This window comes from Eptesicus fuscus, chromosome 3 (genome assembly GCF_027574615.1).
Source record: "Eptesicus fuscus isolate TK198812 chromosome 3, DD_ASM_mEF_20220401, whole genome shotgun sequence".
In the NCBI taxonomy this organism is placed as follows: Eukaryota; Metazoa; Chordata; class Mammalia; order Chiroptera; family Vespertilionidae; genus Eptesicus; species Eptesicus fuscus.
In genome coordinates, this window is record NC_072475.1 from 7,231,104 (window position 1) to 7,249,487 (window position 18,384).

The following is an 18,384-nucleotide window of genomic DNA, read 5'->3' on the forward strand; positions in this document are numbered from 1 at the left end:
ACCCACCAGCAGGGGCTTCCCATAATCCACTGGCAGGGTCTCCCAGCCACTATTTCCCATCATTCACCAGGACGGGCTTCCCGTCATCCCCCAGGAGGGATTTCCCATCATGCCCAGCAGGGCACTGGCACAGATGCCGCCCATCGTGGAGAAGGGCAGGGCCCGGCAGCAGGGCCTCAGGTGAGTGGAGAGGAAGCTGCCTGCGGGTCTTCCTCCGCGCTCCCTTTCCCCAGAGAAGTTCTCTTCCTGCCTTTCTCACAAGTAAATGAGAGACGCCGCCCCTCTCTACCGAACTCCCGCCAAGGCAAAAAGGAGAGTAAAGAACGCTCCGTCCTGGCCGGCCGAGGCCTTCCGCATGGCATTGCCCCAGGGGGAGACCCTGTCTTGGGAGCCCTCCCGGGGGTCCCCTTCCCATCTGCCACACCTTTATGACCCACCTCCAGGCTGGGGGCCAGGCAGCCTGGCGGTTGCCATGACAACTGGCTGGGCCTTTCTTCTGGGCTGCCCAGGACAACAGAGAAAAGGCCTTAAGGCCTTAGGAACGGAGAGGAACCAGAAGAATGCAAACAGGGTGTTTTGTTTTTTATTTAAGCGTGTAGCCACCGCCCAGATAAAAAGCAGGGACTTTCAACAAAATGAATCCACGCCCCTCTTAGCTATGGAAATGTGAGGCTATTAAAATGTTTGTATTGCAAGGTTAACTATTATGTACATGCACATGTATAAACATACACATACTGATATAGGTATATAGACATATATATACATATACATATATACACACACACACATATCAAAAAGACAGAAATTGCAACTTCTTCTTTAAAAATAGTTCTTATGGCTGTTAGTGGGTAGGCGTCAGACCCAGGGTTGTAATCCTAGCTGTTTGCTTCTTTCTGAAGCCAATTCACCCATCTGTAACATGGAGACAATATGAACTGCCCCCTTGGGGCTGTGGCAAGGTCTAAATAAGATGTTTATAATGAGCTTAGCACAGCGCCTAGCTCGAAGTAAAGCACTTAGTGGATGTCAGCTATTATTTTACTAATTACACTGTTGTCACTCATAGAGTAGGCTAAGCACCTTTTGTCTATCAATAGGTCTTTGGGGAACTTTTGACTCATTTTCCATCATTATTTCTTTCTGACCAGGATCAAACTGCTAAAGATGGTTCCGTCAATAACTGTTAGTGGCCACCAGAAGTTAGTCTGTGATGAACAGATTATGCTGAATGCATAAGCATTAGCACTGATATACAGGAGGGTGGGAAGAGACCGAAATTTCTAAAAAATACATCAACGTGCAGATTCTTAAGTGTTAGTATTTTAAGTGTTTGAGGTTCTGTCTCTTGTAAAAATAGTAACCAACAAGGAGGAAATAAACAGATACATCCACACCTTAGGATATTGAAGATACTGTCAAGAGAGGAAAACAAATTCTTTTCCGCCCAGAAAGCAGGATTATTCAGCAATGCCCCACAACCAGTGGGGCAGCCGGGTCAGTGGAGTCAGCCGGGGTGGAGATGAGCTGTCAGGAAGTCCCACAGACCAGAAGTTCATGTTGGGCAGCAACTCAAGGGTAGTGACTCATCTCTGCTCCCCTCCCCCACCACAGAGCACAGTACGAAGCATATAGTAAGTGCTCAATCAACATATGCTTCTCACATTGAATGTTAGATCTATTTTGCCACACAGCTGTACTTTATGCAACACTTGGGAAAGAAGGGGAAAAAAAGCAAAGTACATCAATTTTTAATTCTTTATTATCTTTTTTTTATTATTATTCTTAAACCAGATTCCATTTTCCAGGGGCTCTCTCAATACATCAGTTAAATAACTACAGCTGGATGTGCTGTGTCCCTAGGTCATAAGGTCATATTTGGGGGTGGAAGGGGGAGGAGGCTATGAGGAAATGAGAAAAAAAATTTCAGACCCGTTTGTGGCAAGTTCTGTTAAAAAAAAAAAAATTAGCCAAACTGTGATACCTTGTGGCTACATGTTAGTTCCTCATTCTAAAACGGATGTCACTCTTCCCTACTAGTGAATATGGAAGGTTGGGTCTACTTTTGATATTACAGATGGCCTTGCTCTGGCCAGTGGTGGTGGTGGGAGACCCCATGGTACAAGGGTCTGCACCTTCCAGGGCCTACGGATGGATCAGGGAAGGGACAGGGAGGAGCCTGCAAGTTGAGTGACATGTACACTCTTCTCTCAGAATAAGGTCCCTACCCAACCTGCAGGAACATCATGAGGATCAAATAAGATAATGCGGGTAAAAATGCTCTGGAAAAACCAGGTGCTCTATAACTGTAATATAATATTTGATGCATACAGACGAATACAGATTCACTTACTTCAGTAATGTAGCCAAGTAATGCAGTGGAACACCTGTGCAAACCACTCCCCAAAATAAAGGAATGAATGAACAGCGTCATTGTGAACATCTGAGGGCATAGGTCCCTGTCCACATCTCGCATCCAGCTCTGGAATTCAGTTACATAGATTGAAGAATTATGGGACCACTTGGGAGGAGCATTAAAACTAAACACATACTACCTACCCCATTGCCTCCTAGAATGGCCCAGCCCCACTCTCTCCACCAGAGTGACCCCAGCTGCTCCCTCGCCTGCTGTAAGTAACTTCTTCTTTGCTAATGTGATGGGCAGAACAGCGTCTCATGGTGCCTTTACTCTGTATTCCTCGGTCATTTGTGAGGATAAGCCCCTACCCCCCAAAGGGTTATTGCTCATCTCCATTAACTGTTGTCAGTTATTTAGATCATTTTCCTACAGGATGCCCTCACCTGTCTGCGTGGTTGTTCCTTCTTTCTGAAATGTGATTCCCATGTTTCTCTACCTGGTAAACAATCCTTCAACTTCACTGCCTTACCCAGATGTAACCTCCCTGGGGACACCTTTCCTCATTGCCTCAAGCCCCTTCAGACCATCGCTGTGCTGTGCTTCTGTCACTCTCCCTGCACACTTGTGACATGTTTCCAGGTCAGCCCCCCTGAGTTTCCCCAGGGCCTTGACACTCCCCCACCCCCAGTCTAGCACAGAGCCCGACATATAGTCTAGGCTCAGATTGTTAAAATTACTAAATGCCGTTGGCAAATCAGGAAAATACAGTAAAAGATAAAGAAGAAAGTGAAGATGATCAATAGCCTCACCGCCCAGAGATGGCCACTGCTGGCCTTCTGGTGTGAATCAGTCTGAACATTTTAAATGCATTCCTATTTGCACTTCGTTTCATTTATTTGCCATGACTCGGACCATTATGTGGTGAAGATGTCAAAACTTCTTCAAAAGTGTTTTAAAAGACTAAAGTAATATTTCACTTTAAGGATAGTTGACTCAATCAAGGTTCTACGAAAGAATGAATGGACATGTTTACTACAAGTGTGAAGGAGGTAGGGGTGGTACTTAAGCATATTGTGCTCCATTACTTTATTAAGAAAATACCGTTTCAGGTGTCTCTTCTGGGGACCTACTCTGGGACCATCACCAAAAGCCCTTTGTCAGCCCTTGTCTGTATGTCTCTCTCTCCTCCCCAGGAGGATCTGGCTCCTAGGCCAGGCCTCTGGGCAGTTATGGACCAAGTACAGTGGTCAGGGTTACTGCATGCATCATTTCCCTCCCCTCTACCGAGGCGAGAGCCAGGCAGAGTTAAACCAGGCCAGCGGTGTTGGGTGTCTTAGGACTGGCCCCGCGCCACCTGCACCCTGAGGTCTGGCACTGAGAAGGGCCGGGCGGGATCCACTCTGGGCCACGCTAGGGCCCTGGCAACCGCCTCCGGACAGAGCTGGAGCGCGTGGGCTTAGTGTTGTTTATTTAGGGCACTGGGTACAGGGTCTCCGTGCAGGGGCCCTAAAAGCGTCCCGTAGAACAAGAATGGAAACGTAAAAATATGCATTTATTAAATAAGCAAGATCAGTTAGGAGAAAGTAATCTCACTTCACTGGTTCATTCCTTGGATTAGCTCCCTTAGTACAGTCAAAAGGCTGTTTGATTCATGAAAATTACAGTACTCAATAAATGCATAGTTTTTTCTAAAAGAGTTTTAAAATCATGGACACCAGAAAGTGGATAGCATGTTAAATAAGGATTGGAGGGATTTTTAGGCCCTGTGGCTTGAGGTTCTCTGTAGTCTTGTTCCAATTACATTGTGAGCTCCGAGAATGGACCTGTCCGGTTCACCTTTGTAACAAGGACAGTGTCTCACAGAGCTGGGTGGGCCCACATGGAAGAGAAGCCGGCAGCCCCTGCAGCTGGGCTCTAGTTCCTCCCCAGGGGCGCTGGGGCCTTTCTCAGCCACCACGCCCCTTAACACGCATAACGAATGAGAAAGGGCTCCACTAGGAACCGTGCTGAGGGTCCAGAGCAAGGAAAGTTGCTCACCGTCCTGTATTGGCATCTGCCGCTCTTTAAACAGGCAGTGGCCTCCAAATGGTTTCAGGATACTTGCAAGAGCCTCTCTCCCCAATATGTGTCCCAAACTCAGGTGTTAGAGGGTCTAAAACCCTACCTCTAAAAGCCAGTACCTTATATCAATATTTATTTTATTTGAATATGTACGCCTGCAGTTTTAAATAAATGGTACTGAAAGGCACAGCTTTGTCCCCCTGCTCCTCACCTCACAGCCCAGAGGCAACTGCTCCCCACTCCTGGCCTTTTCTCCTGGCCACCCCCCATATTTCTAAAGACTAGGTACCCTGACTTTTCAGTCTGGTTTAGACCTCTTATTTTGGAGCTTAGATCTAGCTCTCTGACACCCCCTCCCCCTCCCCCTGACCCGGTGGGACCTACAGATACAGCCCCTAAGGATGACTCTAAAAGTTGTTCAAGGCTGCTGCCTGGGCCCTTCCCATCAGGACGGGAACCGCTGGGAGAGGACTTTTCTACATGAGGGAGTCAAGAGCTCTGCAACCTGGGGGTCTGGGGGCCTGGACAGCTCCTCTCTGGGCTCCTGCGGGACCGGCAGGCCTGCTTCTTCATACCTGATGGGGTTACCACCAGACACAGCCCTGAGGATGACTCCTGGGCATATGGACTCTTATCTGCCTGGAACACAGGCCACGCCTCATAGTGGGAGGCTCTTCGTCCTGTTTGTCATCAACGTTAGTCATTACACGGGGATCGTCTGGGCCTGGCTGGTGTGGTTCGGGGGTTGCCTCTTCTAATGAACCAGTACCTGGGTTGTGGTCTCCATCCCCAGTAGGGGGCGTGCGGGAGGCAGCTGATTGGTGATTCTCTCATCATTGATGTTTCTATCTCTCCCTCTCCTTTCCTCTCTCTGAAGTCAATAAAAACATTTTTTTTTTTAATTAAGTAAACAGGGATCTTTCGTGCTCACCCGCTAGCGCCACCACTGCTAGAATTCTTGCTTTTTGATCAGCTCTTCTTTGTATTAAGTAAACAGGTTCTGATTTTACCTTTCTTGTTTGTCAAATAATGGCTAATGCTTTTATGCTTTCCAAGCCCGAGGCATTTGCTCGAGCTCCGAATGAAGGCCAGTAACCTCAAAGCACCTTCAGGGAGACAGCACCCGATGGCAGGGCTGCCCTTGGGCCCCCTTGGCCTTCCCAGGACACGCTCCTCGCCTGGACAGTCCTCTTCCCTGGAGAGACTGAGCTCCTGGACAGAAGGTCCTTTCTGAAAAGTCTTACTTCTCATCACAACCCCAGCTCCTAGCAAGGGCCTCATTCTGCACATAGAAATTTCTCCTCCTAGTGACTCGCGTGAAAGACCAAACTTTCCAGTAGGTGTCAGAGTTGCCTCTTAACCCCAGGGAAAGCAGTGACTCCTCACTGCAGGTGGGGGGATGGCAAACGCCCTCCCTTCAAATTGAGCCCATCCACCTGTTTGTCCTCTCTCAGCACCTGGGCTCACTGACACTCACACGTCACACAGATGAGCACCAATAGGAATTAACCATCTCCTTCCTTCCAGCCGTCCCTCATCAGTGTTCTCACTTGTTACCCTAAATCCTCGTTTTTCCTCAAACACCAGAGGCCACCTCCTCTCTCCTCTCTTTCAGCGACTGACTTTAACTCCTGCAACAAAGGAAAAATAGATACGAACTCTCAGCTCTTGTCTTCCCACCTACAACAGGAGCTGCCTGCCGAGTGCCCCTTCTCCCACCTGAGGCTCATTCCTCCTCCCGTGTTTTGAATGCCTTTTCTTTCTGCCTCTGAGGGGACTTGTGTCCTTGAAGGTATGGCCTCCTTTCCTGTACACACCTGCTGGTGTCCTCCCTTCTGACTTCTTGAGGAGCCGGCCTCCTAGGAGAAATGGCAGATTCCAGGTCTGGGGCAGGAATTGTATGAAATGAGCTCAGAACAACATCTTGTCACAGTAGAAAGCAAGGACTCTATCATATACCGGGGTCATGCCAGACTGACTCAAGATGGTTCGAAGAGGTCCCCACTGGCCAACAACGGGCAAATGAGCTGCAGTCAGGAGCGTCACTGCAGTGCGTCAGAACACACCAACTGTGACTCTGTCCACTGGCGCATACAATAAAATGCAAAAGAAATGCATGGACAACTTTTGAAGAATACTAGAAAACCAGCTCATTTCGAAATGTAACAAAAGAGGGAGCTTGCATTTATCCTGCCTTTCCTATGCAAACTGTCCCTAGGATTCACTAATTGATGTTAAATAATTGATGAGGAGTCCTCTTTACAGAAGTATGCTAGCAAAGAGGGAAAGAAAGACTGAAAATCGCAGTTTCACCACTTCCGTGAATTCTGACTTCTGATGAATTAATGAACCTAAACAAGGAACATCTAAGACTTCAGAAAGCTGCCATGTGCTTGCCTTGAGTCTACCCAAATCGGATTAAGCCTCCAAACCTCATTGTCAATTTCAGGAAAAACATGTTAGACCGAATCATGAAGACAGAGTCAGCACAATGCAGAGGGAGGGAGACTGCACGACGAATGGCCTGGCCTCTATAACAATGACGGCAGCACATTGCTGGGGTAGAGAGAGGGGGGTGCTGGGGAAATCTACAGAGGAGAGACCTAGGAGACACAGCCATACACGTGTGGACTGCTTGGATCCCCATTGAAAGACAGACAAAACTGAGGGCCAGACATTTTCAGGACAGTCAAGGAAGTGAGAACCTGGGCTCGGTAATGGATGCCATTATGGAATTGTTCTTGTTGGGGGAGCCCTGATGATGGTATTGTGGTTACATTTAAAACCATATCTTTTAGAGATCCACATTGAAACTTTACAAATGAAATATGATGTCTGGAATTGGCTGCAAAATATTCCTGGGGAGAAGGAAGTGGGTCGAAACAGAAAGGAAAGAAGGTTGGCTATGCATTGATCATTGATGCAGCTGGGTATTGGGTGTGTGGGCTTTACTGTAGTGTTCTCCCTACTTCTGTATATGCTCACAAACATCCCTACATGTAAAACTATCCTTCCTCCTCCCCCAGTCCCTCTCCAGCCTGTGCCCTTCTCTCTCCTCCTTTCCTGAAACCTTGTCTGCTCCATGCTGCCTCTTCTTCCCCACGCCCACTCAATCCCCACAGCCGTCTGCCGCCCACCCCACCTTCATGGAAGTGTCAGCCACGACCTTCTGGGTGAAGCCAGCAGACCTGGCTTCTTTGCATCATCCCACTCTCTCACTCTGGAAACACTGCCTTCCTTGTGCTTCTTGGACATCACACTCTCCTGGCTTTCCCCACACTCCATCCATGGTTCTGGCCCCTCCTCCCTGCCTGGCCCTGAAATTAGCCCCCCTGGGGATTCCGTCTAGTTTCATGCTGTCGGTTGCTGTCACTACCAGGCCTCTCTTGCCAGCCTCGGCTTCTTCCAGAGACTCCAGACCCACAAATCCAACCCTGGTCAACATCTCCACTGAGAAATTCCCCCAGGAACCAAATGCTCAGCGAGTACAAGTGAATCCCTAGCCCAGCCTCACCCCAAGTCTGTGTGTCCTCTGTATGTTCCCTCTCTCCATGAAGACTCCCCACCCACTTAGCTGCCCAAGCCAAACATCTGGGTGTCATCCCAGCTTCTCTCTGTCCCTTGCCTCCTTTCTCCCACCATCTAGACCTTTCTGGAGTCTGCACTCCCAGCAGCCATAATCTCAGGCCTGGATTGCCACAGGAGCTCTGCTCCCCTCTTCACATTATTTGCACCATCACCGCTCCCCAAACCAGCTTGCAGCTTGCATTGTGCTCTTGGCCAACTCCTCCTCTGCTGCTGAGATGTGACCTCCTGTGACCATTTAGTCTGGGCGAGGTGACCCCCTCTTGTACCCCATGGTGTGTCCTCTATTATAATGTGTAGCAGTGTTGGGATTGCTGGTTACCTGTCTACTGCCTTCATGTGAGGGGAGGGGCATCCGTGGGGCTCTTGGCCTCCATGCCTTGGGTTGGTTGGTGGGAGGCGGGAGGGAAGGAGAGTGGGCTGCTTGTTCCCGCTCCTTCCCCGCTGGGCTGTACATGCACAGTGGCTGCATTCCCTCCCCAAGCCTCCTCCTCTTGTCTAGCAGTTTCCTCTGCAGCCTCAGCTCTCTCCCTCTTCAGGCTTAGGGTGCTAACAGCTTCCTGATGTTGCTAGCCCGGGGATGCATTTTTTCACTCGTTTCCCCTTATGTAATAATAGCCCAGTACTGGGTTACGTAGTGATCCCCCCTAAAAAAAAAAAATGTCATTTCCTTCCTGGGACCTCAGAATGGGACCTTATTTGGAACTAGGGTAGTTGCAGATGTAATTAGTTCAGCTGAAGCCCTATTGGAGGAGGGTGGCCCCTAAATCCAATATGACTGGTGTCCTTAGGAGAGGAGACACACAGACGCACAGACACACAGAAGGAAGATGCTATGAACAGACACACAGGAAGACACCATGTGACCGCAGAGGTGGACTGGCGTGATGCAGGTACAAGCCAAGAAATACCAGGAGAGCCAGCAATGCCAGAGGCTAAGAGAAAGGCCGGACAGATTGCGGAGCCTTCGGAGGGAGCACGGCCCTGCCAGCACTTTCTGGCTGGCCAGTGTGAGGTGCTTGGTTAGGGCAGCCCTAGGGGGTGAATGTAAACCCTCCCCCTCACCCTCACATCAGCCTCCCTGTTCTTGCCACCTGGCTTCTGCTCTGTGAACTCTTCAAAGGCAAAGACCCCTTGTGGACCTGAGGCCTCGGTGCTGGCACAGAGCTGGCCCCCTTGGCACCCAATTAACACCTGTTGGGCAAGAGTGAACGCACTCTCCTTTAGTGTTCCTCTCGTACTGAAATAAAATCGAAACAAATGCAAAGCACGCATGGACGTTTTGGGTTAAGGCAGTGGGCTCAGTTGGCAGCCCGGAGTCTGGGCACCTGGGCTTATCTCTCTGGAACCCTGGCCACAGCTGTGTCAACGGCAGCCCACGACTGGCCTGGCACACTTTGTCACAATTTTGAAATACTGGATCTGAAAAATCCAACTTGGGTAGTTCACTCGATTCTCACCAGAAATTTCAATATTACACATCAATGAAAGAAAAGGGAGATTTTTTCGATTCTTTAAATATCATTTCAACTGTTGAAAAATTTGTGTGATTGTAAATAACAGCTTCAGAGTTAGCTACCTGCAAGAAGTAGTGTCTCAGGAGTGCTGTCCCAGCTGCCTGCTCTGTCCTGAGCTTGTGTGCAGCCATGTCAGCATGAAGCCTGCAAGTCCGTCGGAGCAATCACAAGCTTTCATTTCAGAATGGGAACTTTTATGTGGGAGTCTTACACAAATTCCTCTAATGCATGTTTAAGTATTTCTTATAATCCTATAAAAGATCAATATTTGCTAAATAACTAATGTCTTAATCTTTGTAAAATTAAAAGATTAATCTTTTCAATTAGCAAATATGATATGGACCACCCCAGGTGCCCTCTGGTTTTGCCCAGAGTGCCATACAAATATTTTCTATGTGAGAAAATGTGAAAAACATCAGGATGCCCTGTACTGTGCCACATGCATTCATTCGTACAGTTTGTAAACATGGATCAGTGTCCTCCAAGACAGTGCACAACCTGGGGAATCTCTCTGACCCCCAAGATAGATTTAGAAAGAACTAGTCCCGGCTCACATGGAAGTCAGGATACAGAGGTGTCTACAGTGCCCAGATATGTAGTGAAGAGAAGATGGCCGGAGAGCACAGAGAATGCTGACCTGCCCCAGAGTCCGTGCTCACTAGGAAAGGCTGGGGTGGGAAGGGCCAAGACAGAAATACCAACACCTGAGAAAGCGCATGTCTTGGAAACTGCAGAGCCATCCAGAAGGTTCGGGCAGGAAGCGGCAAGCACGAGTTCAGGCCTTGTTTCCCAGGTACTGAAGAATGTGGCCTCCTTCCTGCAGGCGACGGGGATCCTGAAGGGTGTCCAGGAATGACAGAATCTGACCCGCTTTAGGACAGCAGTCGGAGGCAGCTGGGAAAGTGGCTGCCTGAGGGAGAGCTTGGAAGTGGGGAGGCTGATGCCCAGGTTCCAGGAGAGTGGAGGAGCCCTGAGCAGACAGACGGTGGTGTGAGCCAGAGAGGCAACTGGGAGACAGATGGAAGCCAGACTGGGCTGGTTTGGGCATCACCAGGAATAGAGCGTTGGGGGAAGGAGGAGAAGGAATTGGCCGAGAGAGGAGTTCCACAGAAAGAGTCCTTGCCAAAGAGAGAGAGACGTCCAGAGGCCCAGGGCCAGCTCCCTTGCAGGAGAGGGGGCGGGGGGTACCCTGTTGCTGTACCTTGGGGCCACAGTGAGGCCGGCAGGTTTCCTTTCTGCATGAACACTTCTCAAAAGCATAAAGAAGGGGTGCATTTGACATGACCCAACTCAACCAACAGGAAAAGGTATTAGGGTGCTCTGGAAAAGGGGGAGGGGCTATAAGGCCTGGCAGGGAGGAGGTATCCTGGCAGGGAGGAGGCGGCCTGCCTAAGGGGTGCTGGGCAGGGCAGTGTGCCTCGAGGTCCAGGGCACTGTTCATACAAACCTTTTGGAGCGCTTACAGCCTGGCCTTGGATTGTTCTAGCCGTAGGGATTGTTTTAATTAGGGGCAGTCTTTCAGGAATTTCATTGCAAGGTGTTTTTCTGCCTCTCTCTGCTCTCCCTGGGAGCTGGGACCTGGCTGTGCTGGACTCAGTGTGTGCTGGGAGTGCTCTGTGGGTACCCCATGCTCATCTATGATCCAGTCCTTCTCGGGGCTGCCCAAGGTCAATGTTTGGCAAGAAGCCAGAGTAGAATTCCAAACGTTGTTCCTGGGCTGACACTGGGTTGACATGGGAACTGTCTTGAGGCCCCAGCAATGGTGGGTGTCAGTGCAAGTGACTGGGGCCAGGCGGGAGTTCAGAATAGCCGTGGGAGCTGCGTGCCACCGCGTACAGGTGTGATGAAAGGTGGTTCAACACAGCCTGCCTTGGCCCGTGTTCCCTTAGCAGAGCGCCAGCTTCATGGTCCTGACCCTGGAGAAGGGGCAGCGGGCGGAAAGGCTGGGAGGCCAAGGCGGCCCTCTATGCCGGTCCTGGCTTCGCTGCCTTTAGGTCAGACCTACCTTAAGGGCCTCTGGGGAGCTCCCGGTGGCTCGTGGAGAACATGCCAGGTGCAAGGACACTGGATGCCCCAAGAATCCTGAGCGGGCGCTGGCGGGTGGGGGGTGAGGGGTGGGGGATGGCCACAACCGGCCAGGGCGCCCCCGGGGCTGTTTGGGATCCCGGGCCGCTCAGAGGCCTGGGGAGGACCAGGCAGGGCCCGAAGGAAAGGGGAGGGGCCGAGCCGCCGCCGCCGCCCGCCCGCGGCCGCAGGAAAGCGAAAGGGCCGCAGGGCCTCGCGCCGCCCCAGGAAGTCGCGAGCAGGAAGCTCGGGAGCCGGCCGGCTGCGGAGCGGGCCCGGCGGCGCAGGTGAGGCGCGGGGGCTGCGATCGATCGACGCGGGGACCCTCCTCGCCGCCTGCACCTGCGGGGCCGCGGCCGCGCTGCACCTGCCGCCGCGGGCGCCGAGCGGGGACGCGGTGGGGCAGGGGCGCCCGCTGCCCGCGCTGTGGGGGCGCCGCGCGGGTGGGACCCGGGCCCTGCGCCCTGCTCCCCCTCCGCCCGTCTTTGTGCCGGGCTGTGGCCGGGCCGGGCGCTCTCGCTCTCCGGCCTCGGGAGGCCTTGGGAATGAGGGGTCCCGAGGAGCGGCGGCGCCCCTGCCGGCGTCCCGGGCTGCGCGGAGCGGGCATCCAGGCAAGTGGAGGCGAGGGCGCCGGGCTGGGCCACAGCCGCGCGCTGGTGCCCGGGCAGGCATGGCACGAGCTGTGGCCGTGGTAACAGCCGGGCGGCCAGGGGCAGGGCCGGAGGGGACCCGCGCATTGTCCGCCGCGCTGTGGGGACGTGGGCGTGCCGCCCGGTCCACCTGCGCCGGACCGGCCACCGGGGAGGAGCCGCTCGGAAAGCCTCCGGGAGGCTCCGCGCGTCAGCACCCGGGGCCTTGGGGTTGTGTGTCTGTGGAGCAGCTGGTTCCGAGCCCGTGAGTCTCCCTGCCCACACGGGGGACGGCGACCGTCTGTATTGGTAGGGCTTGAGGCGCCAGAAAGTGCCCCGGCCGCCCGCCGCCACCATCGCGCGCTGGTTCCCTTTCTCCCAGCTTCCAGCTGCCGGAGCAGGTGGCTGGAGACCCTGAGGATTTGCATTTGAACGGAGGACTCTGAATCCTGAGCCTGTCTTTCCTTCAGTCTGCGGGAGCTCCCCACCTGGAAAGCTCGCCTGACCTTGAGTTTAAATCGTGTGCGGTGGTTTGCGTGGGCAACTAGCCCAGATTTACCCCCATGGCTCTCCCCCTAAACCCCGTTAGATCCAGCTTGACGTCTGCTCCAGCCCCGGCCCCTCTCACCGGCTGGGCCTGCCCTGGCCGGGATTCTGTGCACAGGTCTTGCTGGTCCTAGGGGAGGAGAGGATGCGCTTTTGTATTTAAGCCTCAGGGAAAGCGCCAGGGCCATTGTCATTCATCGTTCATATGGAGTAGAGCCTTTAAAGCACAAACCACAGAAAGTGTTTTTTCTGGAAAGGACGTTGTTCCTCTCTCTCTCAGAACTCGTTTTGGGGGGACATACAATTCTCACCCACCTTTGCCTTAAAATAAGATCCACTTTAGCAACTTTGTCTTTAATGGGTCATTTAAAATAGGCGTGGGCTGGTGTGCGGACCCACAGCAGCGCTTCAGCTCTGCGAAGACCCTTCCGTCTTGCTCTGGCTTTACTTTGAGTCGCACTGTTTTCTTCTCCGGAGAGAGAGCACAGGGCTCTGTTCTGGGCTGCACGGACTGGGCTCTGTTCTGGGCTGCACGGATCTCCAAGGGGGCGTCTGCGGGTGGGGCCCCCGTAATGCTAACTTCCCTCGGGCCGTCCCTAATGGTTGACTAGTTGGGCTGTTTGGGAAGATGTGCGTTTTGCACATTTTCGTAAAGATGCTCTAATGGGGTGTTTCCCAAGCTGCTCGCTTTGACAATAGAATGAAACCGGATATGCTGACACTTTTCCCTGTTGTGGTGGCGAGGTCCAGGGGCGCCTAGTAAGAGCCGTTTTTTTTACAAAGTCCTCTTACGTGCTTGGGCTGTGTGCCCAAAACAGGTCAAGTCCAGTGATTTCCAGTTCTGCTGCCCTCTCCTTGAGGGGATGGGCCGCAGGAAGTGAGGTGGAGCGGGGAGGGACTGAGGGAAACTGGATGGACCAGATTTGGCCCCACTGAGTCCAGCAGCCGGCCTCCCTGTTCCTCTGGAGTGAGCTGGCCGCCTCTTCCTCGGAATGGCCGGAATGGCCGTCCTACCCGCCAGCGCTCAGTGGAATGATTTTCTGAGGGCACTGCCCGCACTTTGGAGGAAGAGCACTCGTGACACTGAGCTCTTTTTTTTTTTTTAATTGTTTAAAGAATTACATATGTCTCCCCATCGACCCCTCCCGGAATGACACTGAGCTCTTAACATCCCACATGTAAACTCACCGTCTTCACGTGTCCTAGTTGCACTTACTGTGAAGGCGGTAGCACTCGCTCTGTCCTGGCTCACAGGAGGAAGAGCCCGCTGGATTTTAAAGGAAAGGGAGCTTTTCTGCCCATTGCTTCTCCTGTGCCTTCTGGATGGTTGCTGTGTCACAGGTGTGACCAGAATTGAGTCGAGGTTGGCTGATGGATTTGGTAGATGGCACGAATGAACGTGGGTCTAGCGGAAAGACGGGCACTTACAAATCTAAGTGTAAGTCCTCCAAATCGGAACTGTTTGCTATTATTGGTCTGTTATCCCAAGGAAATGTTTTGAAGACATTAAATAACTATCAGCTTCTTTAAATCAAGATTAGTGTTTACTCAAAAGTAGCTTTCTTTGTAAAAGTTCTGTAACCTGTGATTTTTCACTGAGTGTGAGACAGAACGACCCATACTCTGTATGCACTGGGAACTGTGTTATTTAACACATCGGTCCAAAGGTTCCTTGTTGCCAAGTGTAGAGGAATAAAAACTATGACAAGTCATGGCTTTGGGACAGGAGACCTGCCTGGTGTGCTGGGCCCCTTTTCGGTTTGGGGGCCCCCCTGCCCATTCCTTTCTGCCTTCAGCTGTGCCTTCAGAATGGGGTCATTTCCCATGGCCTCTGAGGTGGCCTCAGGAGAAGTGGAGAGGCCGCTAAGAGGTGAAGTTCATTCCCTCAGCTTTAGATGCATTTTGATTCAGTTGCAAAGCCACAATTAAATGATTGGTTTGCTGACCTGCCATCTGGTCCAGGCCCACATTCCCCTCTGTTATTGTGGCTCAGCTGTGGCCTGGTTCGGCGTGGGTGGAATGGAACACGTCCGGTTCCCTGGCCGGCTCTGGTGATAGAGCACATGGTGTAACCGCTGGGCGCGTACTGGGGTCACGTGAATGCTAACGTTCTGTAGAGTACTGTGATTGAGGTTGAACGGGTTGATCTCCAGATGCCTTCCAGACAGAGATGAACTCAGTGGTTCTTTTTATATCATCAGAACATCGTGTGAAATTCAGTTCAGTGATCTCTGAACAAGCCCCGCCCCCCTCCCCAGGCAGCCTGCCACCTAGTGGCCGTGGTGGTGGGCATTCCCATCATCCAGGAAGGCCAGCTTTGATCTGGGCTGGCTAACAACTGTACAGGGAGTTTCTCCTGCCCCGGACTCCAAGGCGCCATTGTCAGCACCCCTGACTTTTCAACCCCTCTTTCTCATTGCAGAGACCTCAGCCTCTGCAGAAAGGAGGGGAGGGCACGAGACCAAGCAGGACATCTCCACTTGCTTTCCAGCCTGTGCGAGTGCAGGGACAAGAGAGAGAGACTGGGAGCCAGGATTACTAACCTCTTTATGAAGCGTCTGATTTCGTGGCCAAAGCTCTGTGGTCCACGCGTAAATGGCTCGACTCCCTGCCGGCATTCGCTTCATCATCTCATTCTCCCGGGACCAGTGGTAAGTCCTGGCGGCTCTGGCGCTCGGCATGGCCCTGAGTGTGGGTGAGGGCCACTGTGCAGCCGGCTCTGCCCGGTTTCATGATAAAATGCACGCGGATGCTGGCCTCCCTGTAACCATGGAATCACTTAGCAGTGGTGGAAGCTGCGAGGAACGTTGCCATTGTCCTCTTGTCTTTGGCTCTGGCGCTGACAGATGGCATGTGGACTCCTTCGTGGTCTTCAGTGGTTTCTGTAATGACCACGGCTCCCACAGAAAAATGACCGCTGGCCACTGGCAGGGTTATAACATGCCTGTGAGTGAAAGCAGTCTATGAACTCGGAGCTCACTGAGTGGCCTCACTGGGGCAGAGCTCCCAGAGAGAAAGTGAAATCTAAACAAGTTAAATGCTGACCAGAACGCAACTTTCTCTTCCGAGACCCCCTGCGTGTGTGCTCTGAGAATCCTTTTCCGGGGAGGGCGAGAGTGGTCATGAATTCCGTGCTCCATGGAGGAAGCCGATGGTGAGGGCAGAGTCTAGAGCTGGGCTCTCTGGCCTCTAACCCACAGTCTCAGTGGAGTCTCCCCTCCTGATCTCAGTTGGGAAGGAAGAGTGTTCCTCTACCCTCTTGGGTTCAGTAACTGGGAGCATGCGAATAAAACTGACCAAAAGATTCACAAGAGAAAAGAGACTTCATCACATATATACAGGAGTTTACAGAAAAATGTGACTCAAAGAGGTATTAGAATTTGGGGCTAATATGCCACCTTGATAGGGGGAGAAGAGGAGGACAGGGCACTGATGGGAAAAATGACTCTTTGGAAATATAAGTGGGCCTTAGGAGAACAGACAGGAGATATGATAGTGTTGGTAGTGTCTGTGGGTGTGATGTGGAACTTCTCATGTTCAGTAATGAGTCGGTCTCCCCTGTTTCCTCCCAGGGAGGGACTTAGGACAGTTGCGTTCTTTTGTGGGGGGCTCTGCTTTTAGACAGATAAGAGATTTCAGGAACTCAAATGCTTTCCCCTCAAAATAATTTTTATGCCATTGAGGCATATTCTGGACCCCTTCATCTTATCACGACAACCCGCCTGTGGCCTCCACACCCTCTGCATCTTCTCAGGCCTCTGCTGGGTGTCAGGTGGGACTTCAGGCTTCTCATTCTTTCCAGAGCAGTCCCCGCATTTCTCATTTCATGCCTGCTGCAAATCGAGCCACAAGTCTTTCAACACTGACCTTTTATTTGGCGGGAGTTTATCTTTAGCTTCTTGGTTTTATAACTTTATTTTGACATAATTTTCAAACTCACAGGTGAAAATTAAAAGAATGTTACAAAGAACTCCTGTGTATCACAGATTCTTATTTTTTTACGGGTGAGCCCCACAAAGATAGAGCAGTGCTTCTCAAACTTTAGTGAGCATGTGAGTCGCCTGCGAACTTGTTAAAATGCAGATTCTGCCTCGTAGGTCCGGGCTGGGCCTGAGAGTCTGCACCTCCCAGGCGATGGTGCCGTCAGTCCGTTGAGCACACGTTGGGTAGCAAGGGTGCAGAGCATTTGTCTCAGTTCTCTTCCATCTCTGCCTCCAGCTTGCTCCTTGACCTTTAAAAGTTATTTTTAGCTGAGATTTAGCAATCCTAAAGAGACTGGCTTTAACATTCCTACGAAGGACATTTTTTATGTGTCTCTACTCAGCACACCTGCCCCTTTCTAGCATCACTTTGACTTCCGTTGAGGAACTGACGTCCCTCCTTTATGTGCAGTTGGGATAGGCAGGTGAGTCTCAGGACTTTCCGTCTCACGGCAACCAGCGGAGGCCCTTGAGGCCCTGTTCCCAGGACCTTCCTCAAACAGCGAACAGCGCAGGTGCAGCAGGAGACAGGGCGGAATCAGGGGTGGGGAGAAGGGAGGAGGGACTACAGGTCTCTCTCCTGGGCTTTGAATCTCGAGTACAGTGAACTGGGCAGCTTTGAGGCCGGGGCTCCACCTGCAAACAAATCCGAAGCACTGTTGTTTTTTGCTTCTGTGTGTGTGTGTGCGTGCGTGCGTGCGTGCGTGCGTGTGTGTGTGTGTGTGTGTGTGTAAAATGCCTTGTGAACATTTGAGAGTAAGTTGCACACATTATGTTGTTTTATTTCTAAACACATCAGCACGTATTTCCTATAAACAAGACATTCTCATATAACTACACACACAGATCAAAATCAGGAAATGTAACACTGATACAGTTCTAGCATCTAATCCACAGTCCATATTCAAAATCCTGCCAGATGTCCAAGAATGTCTTTATAGCTTTCTTCCTGGCCCAGGATGCAGCCCAGGTCTGCACCCTGCATTTAGCTGTCCTGTAGGTTTAATCTCCTTTCATCTGCGACTGTTTCTTGGCCTTTCTTTGTCGTTTATGACCTTGACATTTGTGAAGGGTACAAGCCGTTTTTAATAGGCTGTCTTTTGTTTGGGATGTATCTAGTATTTCCTCCTGATTAGATTCAGATTTTGTCAAGAATACCACAGAAGGGAAACAGCTGCTCACTGATGGGCGGGGGGAGGCACTGAATTAATCATGTGTATTGGATAGGAATTAAAGAAATTAAGAGGAATTGGTGAGAAAGCAGGGGAGAACTAGATATATATGCCTGCGTGTGTGTGTACGTGGTATGTAGTATATGTGTTGCATGAGTGTGTGTGTGTGTGTGTGTGTGTGTGTGTGTGTGTGTGTGAAATGTCCTATCCCTGCCCACCAAGAGGCTCTGGGAACACCACAGCACTGAGCACACCTGGTGCCAGATCTTGGTGTCTATGTGCCGTTTCCCACCGAAGGAGCTGGGCATCTTTGGAGACTGGGCTGTGTCAGCACTGGGGCAGGGGAAGTAAGAGGAGCCAGGGATATCTCGTGCCCGAAAATAAGGGTGCGCTTAAAAACAAAGGGGCTCTCACTGCCAAGTCTGAGATGATTTGCTATTTAAAATAAATGATACTAGTAATGGAGTATAG

At 51.5% G+C, this 18,384-nt stretch overlaps 1 protein-coding gene across 1 annotated transcript in view; it reads left to right on the forward strand.

Annotated features, from left to right (window-relative positions):
- Window positions 1-102: 102 nt before the first annotated feature.
- The window catches only part of SLC37A1 (solute carrier family 37 member 1), a 52,920-nt gene continuing 34,638 nt past the window's right edge, over window positions 103-18,384 (forward strand). The window contains exons 1-3 of the mRNA XM_008145771.3: window positions 103-180; window positions 2,575-2,630; window positions 15,184-15,412. Of these exons, the coding sequence (XP_008143993.2) occupies window positions 15,357-15,412 (56 nt within the window). The 5' untranslated portion in view covers window positions 103-180; window positions 2,575-2,630; window positions 15,184-15,356. The remainder of the gene's footprint in view (window positions 181-2,574; window positions 2,631-15,183; window positions 15,413-18,384) is intronic.